This window comes from Oryzias latipes, chromosome 6 (genome assembly GCF_002234675.1).
Source record: "Oryzias latipes chromosome 6, ASM223467v1".
Taxonomy (NCBI): domain Eukaryota; kingdom Metazoa; phylum Chordata; class Actinopteri; order Beloniformes; family Adrianichthyidae; genus Oryzias; species Oryzias latipes.
The window spans coordinates 8,758,843-8,775,642 of record NC_019864.2 but is presented as its reverse complement, the minus strand read 5'-3'; the positions used below and the strand labels follow the sequence as shown (position 1 = coordinate 8,775,642).

At 39.7% G+C, this 16,800-nt stretch overlaps 1 protein-coding gene across 3 annotated transcripts in view; it reads left to right on the top strand.

Moving 5' to 3' along the window:
* Positions 1-16,800, top strand: part of LOC101159581 (unconventional myosin-IXa) — a 134,760-nt gene that overhangs the window by 54,646 nt on the left and 63,314 nt on the right. For all 3 annotated transcript variants that reach the window (XM_023955615.1, XM_023955616.1, XM_023955614.1), the window contains exons 3-4: positions 14,429-14,523; positions 14,925-14,987. In XM_023955615.1, coding sequence (XP_023811383.1) covers positions 14,429-14,523; positions 14,925-14,987 — 158 coding nt within the window. The remainder of the gene's footprint in view (positions 1-14,428; positions 14,524-14,924; positions 14,988-16,800) is intronic.

Below are 16,800 nucleotides of genomic sequence, written 5' to 3'. Positions count from 1 at the left end.
CAGAAGCAGCCCAATGAATTCTGAGGTGTTCAGAGACATGCTGTCTGCACAGATCCAGGTGAATGCAGCCAAACTGATTGGGCGGCGTTTCATAATACAGATGGACAACGACCCAAAACATACAGCCAAAGCAACTCAGGAGTTTATTAAAGCAAAGAAGTGGAATATTCTTGAACGGCCAAGTCAGTCACCTGATCTTAACCCAAGTGAGCAGCATTTCACTTGTTGAAGACTAAACTTCAGACAGAAAGGCCCACAAACAAACAGCAACTGAAAGCCACTGCAGTAAAGGCCTGGCAGAACATTCAGAAGGAGAAAACCCAGCATCTGGTGATGTCCATGAGTTCAAGACTTCAGGCTGTCATCGTCAACAAAGGGTTTTCAACCAAATATTAGTAATGAACATTTTGTTTTCAGCTATTTCATTTGTCCAGTTACTTACAAACCCATGAAATGAAGGGATTGTGTTTAAAAAATGCTTTAGTTTTTCACATTTTCATGCAATCTTTTTGTTCAACCCATGGAATAAAAGCTGAAAGTCTGCACTTCAATGGCATCTGAGTTGTTTTATTCAAAATTCACTGTGGTAATGTACAGAAACTAAATTAGAAAGAATGTGTCTCTGTCAAAATATTTATGGTCCTGACTGTATGTCCCTTGTCAAGGGAAAAGTGCTACAACATGTTAAAAACCCAACAAAACAATTTTCATTGAAGTGGGTCTTTTTTACTATAAAACCAAACTGGATAGTGAAACATCGATCCATTGTGCAATCCTAATAAATAACTGTATGCATTTTATGAATAAAAATCGCTTGAAGATAAGTAATTAACACTAAATATCTAGTAGCATAATTAGCCCAATGTGATCAGCTGGCAGTGATGCTTGATTATAGAATATCTGTTGTCCTGGTTCTGCTGGATCACTACTAGTCTGCTGCTGCTCCATCTCCTCCTCGATGCAACAACCCCACAGACGGAAGATGAAAGCACTTTGTCTTCATCCCCTCTGCAGCCCCCCACTCCGCTTCAGAACTGGGGGCTCACGAAGGAAGGAGGAGAGTGAAGGAAGAGACATGAGAGGAATTCTGTGAATAAAGAGAAAGGGAATCTTTTTTTTTTTTTTTTATGTCCCACTTTTCAGCGGTTTAGAGAAATTGAAATGAGGCTTACAACTCTGAAAGATCCTACCTCCTCCTGTGAGTGGTCACACATCTGTCAGAAGTACATCCGTGCTGCTGAAACACTCCCTCTGGGGGGGGGTTGTAGCCCCCCCCACCTTGTAAATGAGCAGCATGAGAAGTGCCTAAATGTCCCGAGAGCTCGGACTTCCTTCCAAAGCTTTTTAAGGTGTTTATAATGTCCGGCCTGCAGTGTTTTCTTTTTTGCTCTTCATCACTTCCTCTCAGTAAAAACACAAAACCAGCCTAGTTTTATTGGCACATTTACAGCACAGGATGTTCATCTGTTACTCAAGTCAGCCTCACAAATGATCTTTTTTTCTTTTCATTTGCAGGTGTGATGTGTAAAAACTTTGACACTGTGGTTGCTGCCTAAAGTGGAAACTAGAGTGTTTCCTCCAATCTGGAGCAAAAACAGAGAACTACGAGCTTTAGATAAAGGCAACGTTAAAGGTCACGGTAAAATAGAGGAAGCGATCACAGAAGTTAATCAAAAATGACAGTTGATAAGGGACTAAGTGACCTCTGAGTTTCCAGAGCCCGGCTGCCGTCTGGCTTTTAAATAGATGAGAAGAAAACTGCTGCAGCCTCGCAGAAAGACAAGTGGATCTCGCTTTAGGTGGCTTCACCTCCCGCTGATGTTTCCTTCCTCCCCGACAGACACAGATAAGACGGGAAATGCCTTTATTGAATTAGTTTGCCAAATCCACGGTTCATAGAGGGCATTAATTCAACTTCCTCTCTCTTTCCTCCCCTGGCGCTTTAGCAACACAACTGGGTTTATGAACGCAGAGATGAGACGATAACTCCACAACACTGGTCATTCCTGTTTTCATCGCACGTCTGCAAGGCTGAAGCTGGACCGCTTTATATTTCAGGTTTAGGACGTGAAAAGGACCAAACTAGTATTTGTAGCCACAAAAATATAAAACCCGTCCCCTAAATTCTAAAAGCTACTTTAGCGTGTTCTCTGTTTTCCAAAAGTTCCACCTTTTTAACACGCATGCGGCGCTGGTAGCATATGCTTACACTGAACCTGATATCAGCTCGCTGCAGCAGGCGCTCACAGCGGCGCTCGGGGGGGATTTCAACATGTCAGCAGTGAGGGGATTCCTCACACTGCTTTCAAGACTGAGCTGCACTGTGGGGCAGTAATCATCTGCTATGGTACCCTCTCCCACATACTGCCTGGGTTTGACAGATCAGACGTTTTCATTTCTGACTCTGATTATATTCTGCAGCAGTCCTGGGGCCTGTTTCAGAAAGGAGGTTAAGTGTAAACTCTGAGTGCATTAACCCTGAAATCAGGGAAACCCTGGGTTTTCCGTTTCAGAATGGGAGGTTTGTTAAACCAGAGAAAGCAGAGTAAGTCAAACCCGTTTCTGAAAGAGAGGTAACTTATACTCGGAGTCAGTGTCCATGGTTACTTACGCTGTGAACCTAACCTGGTCGGGAGCAGGTTTTATTCTCTAAACTCAAGGTTTCTGCCGGTCCCCTCCCCTTTTTAAAGACGAAGCGGTATTTTTCGCTTTAACCTTCATTTCCCAAATTTCCGTCACACAGAGACGGTCTAAGTGACAAGAATGGCTTGTCCTTTTTTGGAGGACCCAATAGATGAGGAGGCTGCATTAATTCATAGAGATTTACATTTACGTCGTGCGAGAATTTTGAGACCTAGACTAGATTTTTTTGTCTTTTCCCCATACGTTTTTGTTTGAGCGTTACCGTTTTTCGTTGCAGTCAATTACATATATACAATGAAAACAACATTAGATATGTATTGCTATGTAGATGTTTCATATGTCAAATATTGTCAACAAAGCCTACATCCATGACATGCTCAAATTTGACCTGATTGAATTATGTTTTTATACTTCATTTTTAGCTGCTGCCATGTTTCTTTTAATTCCTGCAGGATTGCATCTACATGAAAATGAAATCAGGGACATTGAATTAGATTAATGTAACAATTACTTTTTGGAAACACAATTTGCTAGTACTGCTTACTTTCTTAATCCCATATAGACCTATACCACTCGATCAATACAAGGGTAGACAAAAGTTCACTTTTAAAAACACAATTCTGTAGCAGCCCATGCAGTGTCTCATGTTCATGCATTCACTACTGCAGTTACGGTAGTGGGACTGTAGGGGGCATGTGTTCTGCTGTGCAAGATTTATAATAAAGAGACATGTGGAGTGAACAGACGTGTGTGTCTGAGCGCCATAATTTCATTCACATCTACCGACACCGAACCCTGTGAGGCCGGCTACAATTGCATGCATTAATATTAAACTGACCAACGTTTGCAAGAGGGGAAAGTTAACAAAAAGTCCTCTAAACATTACCGACGTTAAATGCATTTTCCCCCAGATTGGTTCTGTACACTATGCAGCATTTCCTGCAATTACACCAGGAATAACACTTCAAAAGTACACCTAAATTTCGCCATTTTTTTATTTCACATCTTACGCTATTTAAAAAGTTATTACAGCCAAAATTTTATACCAATGATTTAAAGCAAACTTGCGCATTAACTTGAACAGCTATGTTTTCCCACGCTAACTGTCTCTGTTTTGCAGATGCAGCGGTGTTGCTTTTCTTCCGGAATATGTGCTCATATTCACTGTAACTCTGCAGCAGCACGTCAAGTTCAGCTGGCGAAAAATAAGCAGACCTCTTTTTTTCACGGTTGCCATGGTGACTCGTGATATCTGCGCTCCATTGATAATGGCTTCTTATAGTCGCGGTGCGCACGCTTACCTCCGAATCAGTCCACTCAGAGTTGATTGACCAACTCAGAGTTCAAGTTTAACCTCAGAATTGGTTGAACCTCCTTTCTGAAACAGGCCCCTGGACTGCAAGGACTGTATTGGTTTTTTTTGTCATTTATTTTTCTTACTAAGTGAAAATTTTGCCCCACCACATACTCAGAAACTCACCAGAATTTGCACACCTAGTACCCAGTGAAAATTGAATGCATTTTTTACATAGTGAACATTGTGAAAATGGAATACATGAACAATATGATCATTGTAGAAATGTGGGCGTGGGTAAAGAAAAAAACGCTGTTGCCACGGAAATCCAAAAATGTACCTTTGCACATTCTTTGTAAAAATTACATGGAGCCATTTGTCAATCCCAAGCAACCAAAAACTAAAATGGTTGCTATGGGGATAAACCAACAGAAGAGCTACCATTAAAAAAAAATAAAATAAATAAAAGAATTTGTCACATTATTTAGCTATGACCAGGGTGGCAGGGGCAGAAGGGGAGAATGATAGCAGCCGGGTGGGTCAAAAGTGGACGGCGAGGCCATACAATGCGGTTCGCGGCTTAAATCTTTATTTTTATTTTAGAACCATGTATTCATGCGTATTTTTCTCACTGAACAGATGTAATAGTGGCTGGATTTTCAAAAGGCTGGATTTTGTTTTTGTTTTTTTGCTTTGGATAAACTGTCATAACGTGTGGTTTACTGAATACTTTGAGGAAACCCCCAAAATGAAATGATGCGAAGCTTCGAGTGCTTCCAGCTGTTCATGAAATATCTCACTTTTGATGAGGATTCTAGTGTCAAAAGAAAAACCCCTCCCACCTCACTGACATCCAACACATGTTCACTCTGCAGCATTCCCTTCTTCACTCCATTGCTCTTATTCTCCAGGGCTCTACTTTGGCGAGCCTATCCTCCCATCATTTTTTATTTCTCCTAATTTCCCTCCCCTCTGTCCCCACCCGTCCTGCTGACGGCGTTGGAGGGCCTGTTGACGCTCCTCTGCAGTGGAAGCTTTTATTGCGCCTGTGTGTGTAGCCCTTCCTGGGGCCAATGGGATCCAGATGTGGCCCGGCACACTTGTGACAACAGCCATTTATGGAGGAAGAAGGAATGTGTGTGAGACATGTTAGTTTAAAAAAATAAAAGCACTTTTTCCCCCCCCTTTTTAAATGAGCTCTTCTTAACGTGCCTGCACGTGAAGAAACCAAACGACTCTCCAAAAGAGAAGAAACTTGAAGTGCCGCCTGAACCATGCGATCTCACTTCCTGTCGGTTTGGCTCAGGTGTGGGTGGCGTGTTTACGGCTCCATCCATCCTAATGGCCTGTAGTCAAACAAACAGACCACGTTACCACAATTTAGAGACATCAACTGACTGTCCTGCTCCTTTTTCCATGTCCACAGTTTCCTGAAGGAGAAGGCAAAACAGGAACTTAACCTTCAGTCTCCCTCTAACTCTCAGAAGAGAATGCAGCCCAGAGAGCCATCATCCATATTTTGAAATGTAGCTTAAATGTTTCACAGGAAATGGCCTTAATCTCAGAGTAGGCGTTTCTATGGCAACAGTTAGCAGGACTTAAGACATTGCTATGATTTCAACACGCCATGGTCCTAGAGGTGGGGACTTGGACTTCAGGCACAGACATTAATCACACTTACGTTTCACATGAACTCAAGGACATGCAATTTAGAATTTATTGGCAACGTTCATTTGTTTTTTCTAGCTTTTTCCGTCAAGACATCATTGTCCGGTTTAGTAAAGGTGATGTTTTATGCAGAAACGGGAAAATCCTGTTTTAATGTGTCATTTAGTTGTTTTTGTCTTTTAAAGTCAGCAAATACAAACTCAGAAGAACAACAAAAAGCCTATTAGGGTCCAGACCATTGACCGTATAAGAGAACTGGACTGAGTGAGTGTGGAGTCACCCATTCAAAATGCTTTACTTGCGGTTTCAACAAAATCAAATGAATTCAGCCACAATTTTTTTGCAATACGGACACCGCATGTTGAAGCCGGATGACGTCAGTATAGCAGTGATTGTTCCGAGTCGGTCTGAGTCATTGTTTTGATGGCAACCACTCTAAACCAATCAGGAGTGAGCTTTTTAGCAGCTGAAAGCGGGCTACACAAAATCTGTGAAACAACAGACCACATTCTTTTATTGAAGCATCTGATTGGTCAGTTTATAACTTAAATAACTTGTACTACAGAAACAACATAATGACAGGAGGAATACAAGAAGATATTAAAAAATGTATCCAAGTAAGAATGGTTATTCTGACAAATAGAACGACAGTTATAACTGTATATTTCTCTATAGAGGTCTATGAGATTTTGACTTCTTGAAGCTAACGGTTACTTTCTGTATGGAACATGAGGGGGGAGGAGTCATTCAGTCCAGTTCTCTTATACATTCAGTGGTACAGACATTTACCAAGCAAACATTCAGTCTACCAAACAAGCACATACATTTATAAGTTCCTTATAAATCATCCTTCCACCGCTGGGCCTGGCAGTTATTGGTTGGTGTTTCTCTTTGAAATGCATTTTTGATCTCAAACGAGAAGGTTTAGCTCCTAGTCTTATCTGATTGTGAGTGGTGGCTCAAGAAAGTCATGACCCCCATATTTTTGGCTTTTCTTGGGAGTGGGAGGGTGTTGTTTATATTGTTGATTGTACTGTAACTTGTTAGCTTGCTGGGTGGAGAATGTTGTATTGTTTGTTTCAACCTGTTGCTTGCAGCATGCCTGTAGAAAAAAAATGTGCAGGAACCTTTTCAGTCTACGACCTTGATATTGATATTTGCCCCTTTCAGGTTTGCCCATTTTTCTCCCACGGCAAGCCTGTATCCATCCGTAAGGGTAGTTGTGACTAAGGTCTAAAAGATGGTGTGTCTTGTTCATGTACTTTGAAAACATGATGCCTACTAAAGCTCAAATGTCTTTCTTAACACATTCACCTCCTCCCTCTCCCACTGGATGTATGTTTGCCTTCTTGGAGCCCCTGCAGCCTCTCTGAAAGCTCCTGCAGAGCTCGACTCAGTGCATGCTGCATACTTAAAAGGGGGTTGCCAGGTGAGCCAGAGGTATGTCCGTTGTGTGGATCATGAATGGAAGTTCACATTCACAGCAGAAGTCCAAATGAAAAAAAGGAAATGCATAATGAACAGCTCTTTAGGTCTGCGACATCCCTTTTATCTTATTTGTCATAAACTATTTTTTTGATAGATTTGAGTTCTTAGTAACTTTGTTTCAAGTTTTGTGCTTTTTCTACATTGTAAACCAGTTGTCAGTATCAAATGCACTCCAGTGGAACAGCAGTTTGAATGAGTCTTTAAAACTGTCCTGTCCATCTGCAGATCACTGAGTCCATGTTGACTTTTTGTTGTTTTGAACCTTTTTGTGGTAAAAGCGAGCATTTCTCTGACCCGGATAATGTTAATGTAAACCATTCATACGCCACACTTATCAAAGATAATCTATGTTTCCTGAAAGCAAAAGCCACAATTACACCACCAAGATAAAGCTGAGCCTGCAGAGGGATGGCCTAATAAGAGACCTCCAGGCTGTTTAGCTCAGAAAAACAAGCTGAATATTTTTTTTTGTCTGTTTCAAAGTTAAGATCAGAGTTAGAAAAAAAAGTTTATTATTCCTTCGCAAGAACAAAGCGAATATTTAACTCCAGTTTTTCACCTTGTTTGTCATTAGTTTTATTAACGTATGGTAATACGAGGTAGAGCGGTCAAGCTCTGATTGATGGCAGGTTCGGTTCCTGCCCTGCCCACCCATGTGTCCTTGGGCAAGACACTGAAACCCCACATTGCTCCTGGCGGTTAGAGGCTGGCGCCAGTGTTCGGCAGTGGAGTCACCAGTGTGTGAATGGGACAGTGACTGCAAAGCACTTTAGGCTCTGTAGAAGAAAGTAAAGATCTATAAGTACACCATTTACCAAATGAGTTGGTTCAACACTTAATGTTATTTTATGGCTAGAAGACCTCACAAAATGACTGTTGTTCATAAGTGCAGCCTTCAGTTCTGTAGAGTTATGCCATTGTTCCTGATGAAGAAAGGCATTTAAATATGAACAGATTCCTAAAATTCCAGACACGTTTGTAGTTTGACAGATTGCTGAGCTTGTGATGTCCTTCATTTTTCCTTAAATCTGTGTTGCACGAGAACGTTTGTGCACATTTTCGTGTGTTAATTTTGTCTCCATTACCTAAAACAGCTGACCCCTTTCAGCCGCCTGATCCGCACAAGATCCTTTTTCTTTAGCGACAATGTCAGGATTATGTAACTGTACTCTTTCCTCTGTTTCCCTTCCTTTTCCACCTTTGCCATACCTTTTTCTTAGAAAGTAGGACTCATCCCAAGTGTCTTAGGAAGAAAAGTGAGCGGAGGAAGTCAGAAAGTAGAGGAGCAGGCAGGATGATGGGAACACAAGAGTGTAGGGAGTGAAACGGGCAAAGAAATGTTTATTCCTGCCACTCTGCATGAACTATGTCTCTAAAAACAAAATTTTTATTACATTGGCTAAAAACGGCATAATCATAATTAAAAGACCAATGGAAATGCTTTGAAAATAGATAAAATAAAGTTGGATTGGGTCTTTAACTACAAGTAGGTGTGGCCATTTTTAGAAACATTTTACTAACTCATATTAATGCTGTTAACATCTTAAACAACAACCTTTCTTTTTTTGAGGTACTTTTTGGCCAAAAAACATTTATTTAAACATTTTCTTCTTGTTTTAAATTGTCTGAAAAAAATTATGGTTTTTATTTTTGAAAGGTGTACAATAAAAATGCACCCTAATCAACGGGTTTTAGAGTTTACCTTCTGAAAGCAGAGATATTTCGTTAGTTTCTTCCTCAGAAGAAACCCTCCTGCTCATTAGAAACCTAGAGTGTTCTGTTAAAATCCTTTGTTCTATGAGCAGAGTGAGGTCTTGGGCTGCGTGCTCTCACAGTGCTGCCGTTTGTCACCTTCTACAAACATGGCAGCTCACTGCTACATACGGCAGCGTTCTTCACAACCACATGCCTCCAAAGTGCTGGCTCACTTTTCCCCCAGCATACCTGAAGGTCCGGCTGCACCTGCTATCCCAGGAATGCAGGGTGAAGTCATCTCGCTCTGCGCTGCTGCCTACCGAGAAAGGCTCTGCAAGGAGACGGACAGAAATGTTGGAGTATTTGGACGGCTTCTGTGAAGCTGCACTGGAAATCCACACGGCAATGAAACCATTGTGGAAAAACTGTTGTCCGTCACTCCAGACATACCCAGAAAGAGCAGAGGTCCTGAAGGCCTGAGATTTTAATTATTAGTAATACTAAATTCTTGCACAGTTTCTATCCTGTTTCACTTTCTAGAGTTATGTTTTTGTTTTGTTTTTAAGGTGAAAAAAGTCTGGTACATAGTAGACTTTTTTTTTTTACTATTAAAAGGATCCGATGGTTTTCATAAAAAGTCTTCATAGAGTTGATAAGCTATAATGTCACCTGAAAGTCCTGCTCCGATCATCTTTTGATCTATTTTTAAAGCGTTCCCAGCGGTCTTATAATTAGGATTATGCTGTTTTTAGTGAAAATAAAAAAACCCTCTTCTTCTAGGACATAGTTTCTGCAGAGCAGCAGTATTTCATTCGAAATTCACCTCTGAGTTGACTGCTGGTTAAGCCCTTCCCCGCTTTCTGTCATCCATTTGTTTACACCAGTGATCAGCAGCATTTTTGACACAACTGTGCCATCCATCATCAACTATAATGCGAGCTCTAATACAAAGAAATGCAAACATATTTCCTATATGTCTAAAATTAATTCACAAAGAGCAGGTGAAATAGCTTTTTTTAACCATATTTTGGCATTCACTCAAAATAGTTCTTTCATAACAATATTGCACAAGCAGAACAGGCCAAAGTTGAAATGGTACTGCAACTATGTTTATTGAAACAAAAAGTACTGCATTTGTGGTTTGTCATACCTACAACAAAAGGATTGGATACATCAGAACAAAATACCATCAATATTTCTAAGAACTTCACAACCATTAACATGAAAAAAAAGCATATCTTGGCTTGTACATTTTTTGTTACATTATGAGACAGAGCCTGAGTAACGTAATGTAAATACATTCTGTCATGCTGCTTTTATTGCATGTAAAGTTCAATGTTTTTACTTTTTGGTTAGTTTGCTAATTCTAGCAATATACATTTTTAGCAATTGGACAGCGTCATTCTTCGTTTTATTTTTATTTGTTTACCCCCAGTAAATGGAGTGGTGATCAGCTCATTTTAAAAGGTCTATATCATGAAAAGTCAACTTTTTGAGCTTTTAAGTGTATTACAATGTTAATTATTCTCCATAAACGACCCCAAAGTGGTACTTTAATGTATTCAGGCATCTCTGAGTACTCCTCTAAAAACCTGCACTCTGAGCACCAGCCCCTCCCAACCCACGAAACGGGCCAGTTCTCACATTGTGATGTAGATCAGTGAAGAACAGCCCCTTCCAGGAAGAGTCTGCACTGCCACCACCGCCCCCAGGCTAACACACACACCCACTATCTCCATCAGCTTTGCTTTTTCCCACTCACTCACGCACACACTGACTTTTTAATGTTCTATCCACAGACACTCACTCACATCGCTCCGCCTGTCATCTCACCAGCAACAGTTTCTAAACACACGCTCATTATTACAACATTTTAATTTTTTTTCCCCCTATGATGCAAATTAGTTTAAATTGCACTTTCATGAAGGGTGATGCGGAAAGTAATATACACTGTGTAAAACTATTTAGTTCTATTGAAAAGAACTATTTGTATAGGTGGGCGGGGTCACAGTAACAGCACTTCATGAAGCGACCATTTCCTTATAACCCTATAGGGGAAAAGCTTCAGGGATGCATTAGAATGGAGCAGAGCAGCGATCCTGAGGCCCAGCCAGAAAATAATCTAGGTAACTAATACGCTCTTTTTCAAACGGACTTTTTCATCTGCTTCTGATTCACAATGATTTAAATAAATGGATACTCAAAAATGCAATTTTAAGCTTTTCTTTATATAAATCCTCCATGAGGAGGATACATAAAACGTACTCCAACTCTTTAAAAAAAACTATATTGTTGTTACAGAGAAAAAAAACGAAAGCATTTTTTCATTGTCTCAAACTAAACATGTAAACCATTCTGTTTGTGTAAACAGAAGCTAAATTTTCCAGCGTATAGGCTAAACATTTTTTCTGCATTTTTCTGTCTTAGTTTTTATGTTGCATACAAACTGTGGTATTATAGAAAATTACATTAAATATAACTTTTCTTTCTTTTTGGAAGTATTCCTAAAGATTTTTCTACGGATATTATCAGACTGAGGCTAAAAGTCGACATAGTTTAATGAGTGTGCATCTACATATTTAAGGAATAATTCAACAGACTTCTCAATTTGATCTTTTTCAACTTTATATTAGTGTTGTCTATCTTTCACTTACTCTCATGATTTTATACGCATCGCGATGCAGGGTCCACAAATCGCTACATAAAATATTCATCAACTTTGTGGTGATATGAAAACCTGGAATTTTGTGGGGTTTTTTAGGCTGTTGTGTTCTTTGTGGTTAAAAAACTGTGTCATATTAACTCATTCAGGTATTGTTTGCAGTGCTGTTAAGAAAATTGGTTAACATATGTTCAGTTTACACATCCCTCATTGTGGTTCACCTTCAGACAATTTGAATTGACCCGGCTTGGTAGAAGCAAGCTTGTGATTGGACGTGTCTTGTTTGCATCTCATGTACATAAAAAGACAAAGACAGAAGAGACACAACAGGAAGAGAAACTGAGTATACCTGAAACAGACTATTTACTTCCTGATTGGTTTGATACCTTTTTAGATAGATGAGAACAGTAAAGGACAGATAAAAAAAAAATACAAAGCATAAGTCAGCAAGTGTTATCTGAACAAACCACCCTTGACACTCGAGCCAGTCGCTGTGTTTGCTTCCTCTCAGGATGTGCAGTTTTCCGCTGCCATGGAGGGAAGAAAAATCTGCCTAATGAGAGATGACGGCGTTGAGGAGCCTGTGGGGCCGACACACTCCATGCACATACATTAGCATGTAATTAGTGTGATGTTTGGATTTAAATATAGATATGCATGCACACTGTCAGTGTGTTATGAACCCTGTTGGTGTTGAACGTATAATCACATTCACATGTGCATTAACATCTTCAATCTGTCTAAGATGTGTGGAGATGTTTCTTTAATAAAGTGCTGGTGTGGGTTTTCAGGTGAAATTGGTCAAAAGTACTACATGAAATAGCTGAATTAGATACTTTGAGCTCAAATAATGCTTTAAATTTTCTTTTTCTTTTTTAATACCCAAAGAACATTTTAAAAGTTTTCTTATGATTCATTTCTAGGCAAAAATAATTCTTTGTTTTGTAAAATGTATAGTGCAGCAGGATAAAGAGCACTGAAATGGAGTCAAAGCATACAAAAGAAAAAATTTTGATTTTTAGCATCGTTGATTCTATTTCTTCACCACGGTCCTCCATTGTATTTTGCTGTGAAGTTTATTGGTGTCAAACAAAGACATTTTTAACTAGATTTTAGACACATAGCATTGGAACTGTTCGTCTTTTATTTATTTATTTTTTTAAATTAGCATCCTGGTTCTGTCACAGTGGTACATTTTCACGTGTTAACAGCCTGATCGGTGTTAGCCTCCAAAAATAGGGCTAACTGAAGAAAACAAGGTATCAAGTATAATGCAGGCCAGGCGCTGGAGCCCGGCTCGCCCTTTCATCAATCAGGCCCCCTCAGGACAGGTTACTACTGTATGGTGTCAGTTTCACACTCTGTATTCTTGTATTCTAAATTTGCTAAAAACAAAAACAAAAAAAGGGCCATTGGAAACTTGGTTAAAATAAAGTGAGCACAGAATGCACAAGTAGTAGTGAAACTACTGAAACTACTTCGGCATCAGCGAGGCAAGTGCAGCCGAGCACCAGGCAACAAGCATGTTATCTCCGCCTCTCCGCTCTGCTGTTTAGGACTGTTCAACAGCAGCACTCGGATTCAGTCGGTGGGTCTAGATGACCATGGAGCAGATAAACCTAAGTAAGAAAAGTTTTTTCTGGAAAGAAACGCAGTTTATCTAGTACATGCTACTAAAAGAACCCGGGTGAGAGTATTCAATACAAAGTGATACTGCATAGGGTTTCCCATGCAGTTCATCATGATTTGATTTAATGTTTTGGAATTTTTTTTTTTTTTTATGTTTTATTTATATTTAAGGTTTGAGTTGTCAGTTTAAATAAAGTCATTTAAAAAATATCAGAAGAAAACGGGATTACTCTGCCATCCCAAAAGGAGCACCCCCGCCCCCCCGCTAAACTCCTCAGGGGCCAGATCTTAGCTGATGTAAGAAATTCAAAACCTGGATTCTTCTTCCTCCAGACTCTTCTCTGCCTGCATCACAATAGTTTTGGTGTTTGTTCTGAAAGTAGCCGTCATCACTGTGTTTGGCGTGTTGTTGTTGTTGTCTTTTCCTGTGCTGTGCTCAGCACATGTTGACCATAGAGCCCAGATTACCAGATCAGCCAAAGCATTCTCATTAATTTTCTTTAGGTTGCACATCTGCAGGGATGCACAAGAGCAAAAGATGCACATGTCAATTACAATTAGATTCATTTTTTGTAGTTAAACATACTTCGGCCCATTGCTTTGGTGTCAGCTCCCTGCTCATCTTTTATCAACTTCTATGACAGTTAAATTGACACATTTTTATGACATTTAATTATTATTTTGAGTCTGTTCTCATCTTTCATTCTTCCAAAACTCCACATCTTTGTGTTTTCCTTTTTCCTCCTCCTCCTTGTTGCTGCTCTTTTCCTTGTTATTCTCTCCCATCAGCCAGTCTGATTCCTAATGACACCCCAAATGCCTCCTCCAGGGGCCCCTAACGAGGGGCTCTCTCCCTGTGTGGGTGTTGGTGTGAGTGTTTGCAGAAACGCACCCAGACTCCCACAAGTAATGACTGTGTATGTTTTCAGCTCTGCTCTGTTTGACTTTACAGGAATCTGGCAGTTTGGTTTCTGCTTGATGTGTTGGAGTGTGAGCTTAAGCGGGTGTGTTTGTGTGTGTGTGTGTGTGTGTGTGTGTGTGCGTGTGTGTGCGTGTGTGTACTCCAGTCCTGCAGAACCTTCTTCTGCCTCCTGACCTCTGCTACGGTTGTGTGATTGGTTGCCTTTCCATCTGTGTGTTTTTTTTTTGTTGTTGTTGGTTGGTTTGGGTCAGAAAGCAGCTGAGATCAGGGAGTCTGCTCCCACAAATGTGCAGGTTCAAAACCCTGCAGACACTTTTCGGAAAACTAGTACGATGTTTTGTTGCACTCCTTAAAAAGTATATTCCTCAGCAGGTAAAACTGAAGTTAAACGGTGCCACTAATGATGATCTTCTCTTCATCCCTGTAGGCTTTCGGGAACGCAAAGACGGCTCACAACAACAACTCCAGCCGCTTTGGCAAGTTCATCCAGGTCAACTATCAGGAGAGCGGCACTGTCCGAGGGTGAGACGCTCAGACCGACACTCATGTTGAAGAAGACACGCATCCCCCAAGCACACCTGACTGTCTTCTTTGTCCGTACACACTTTTTCTTCTAGTGACCGCAGACAGAATTTAAAGGTGTATTCAGACCGGAAAAATTCAGTCGGTCCACTTAATTTGGTCCAGCTAAGAAAGTACGCTCATAAGTGTTTATGACAGATTGTTAGGAAAATTCAGGTTATACTTCCTCTTTTGGAGTCATTTGTTTTCAACAGCCCGTTTTATTAGGGCAGAATCAAATACGCATTTGCAATTTCCCTTTTTTTTTTTTTTTTTTACTGAACTAAATGATTCCTGATCTTTTTAACATATGACGTTTTTTTCCAGTGTACTTGAGTTTTAACCTGAGGCTTTCTTTGCAGAGCCTATGTGGAGAAGTACCTGCTGGAGAAATCTCGCCTGGTGTATCAGGAACATAATGAAAGGTAAGTCGCGGGGCACGCCTAAAAACATGCATCTCATTTGTGTATTTTCCTCTATAAATATACATGTGATTCCAACTTAGGACAAATTAGTAAATCCTACATTTTTAACAAAAGCTTTGAATTTAGCTATCAATTTTTTAGCTTTATCTTGGTTAGTTTTTTAGCTTAGGTTAGCTTGCAATTTGTTAGCCTTTAGCCTGTCAACCTTTTACTTTCAGCCTAACTACGTAGACGTATTATAGATTTGATCTATTTATCATTTATTGTCTGTGGTGCAAATCTTAATAGAACAAATTATTAAATGATTTGCTAACACTTATCATGTCATAGTTTTGTCATATAAACTTAAAAGCCTGTAGTCTCATCTGGCAGGAAGTTAAATAATGTTGTTGCTAACGTTAGCTATGAAAAGCCTGACAGTGAGAGCCTAACTCTACCAATGTTGTTCACCTTTCTGCATATCTCATCAGTCCCCACAGCTGTCACTGATTTGCACATTTGTTTTGGCAGAGATTTTTATGTCACATGTCCGTTCTGACCAAACCTTGTATTTCATCCGGGCTGTTCCACTTTTTACCTTAAGCTATTTCTGACTACAGCAATTATGTCAGCACCTTCAGTAATTATCCCAGCCCTTTGAACATGCTTTAAATGTTTTTGCTATGAGCTTTCAACATCCTCACTGAGCAGCTGTAGTTTTCTGCATCTCCTCATGCTCTTTTGAATTAAATGTCTTTCTGGTTCTAAAAGGAATTTAAAATCTGGTATCAGCCTTTAGTTTACAATAATAGCTGATTTTTTCTTTGTAGGAACTCAGTATTCACAATCTTTTCTTGTTTTAGTTGTACTAAAAGCATCTTTCTGCAGCAGGAAGATCATGTTTGGTTTTCATGTATTTTTTTATTGTATGCTTATCAATTACTAATCTAAAAAAAGGAAATGTGGATGCCACGCAATCTTATTTCTGCTAGTTTCATGATCCTGATTCCATTTTACTGCACTCTATTTTTAGGAATTTTGGTTTTAAAAGACTTTCATTTCCCCACAATCACTTCATGAAATCAATATCAAAAACAAACCTGTACCAGGTAATCAACGTAATGATCATAATTCCTTCTATCTTCAATCATGGAATGAAGCAGAAAGAAACATTTATAGTATTTTACTTACATTTCTTTAAGAATCTTATCAAACATGCCTCACTACAAAAAAGGAAAAATAATAGTCTTCAAAATGATGTTAGATCCAATTTTTTCATTTTAAAATTAACAAAAAATATAATTCATAATTTCCATCACCTAAAAATAGATCCATGATCACAGCTTGGAGGTTTTCAGGATAGACATGTGCTTCCTTCAAATCAGTTTATTCATTTGGATCCTGCGACTTTGCCCTGGCTGCTTCACGCGGGAATTTCAAAACAAAAGTCCCCGATTTCTATTCTGCTTTCTGGGAGGAGACAAAAATGATCAAAACCTTCAGGGGTTATTTGGCCCCCTAACCATTAAAGATCAGAGGTTTGCTTTTCAGTCTGATGACGGCCTCTCATTGACCTCGAAACCATAATCTGGACCTCCAGGGCTACTCACACCTATTGAGGAGGGCCAAGGAAGACCGCAAAATGTAACCAAAAATATGATAGTTTGTCTAACATGACGAGTAGTTCTACATTAAACTAACTAACGAGTGGAATGATGCAGGTCAGATGCTGCTGGAGTCTAAACAGGAATGGTCAAGTTTACCAGGTTAAATTGACTATAGCTCATGACGCCATAGACCAGATATTTATTTTCCATTTCCGTTGCGCTCAAAC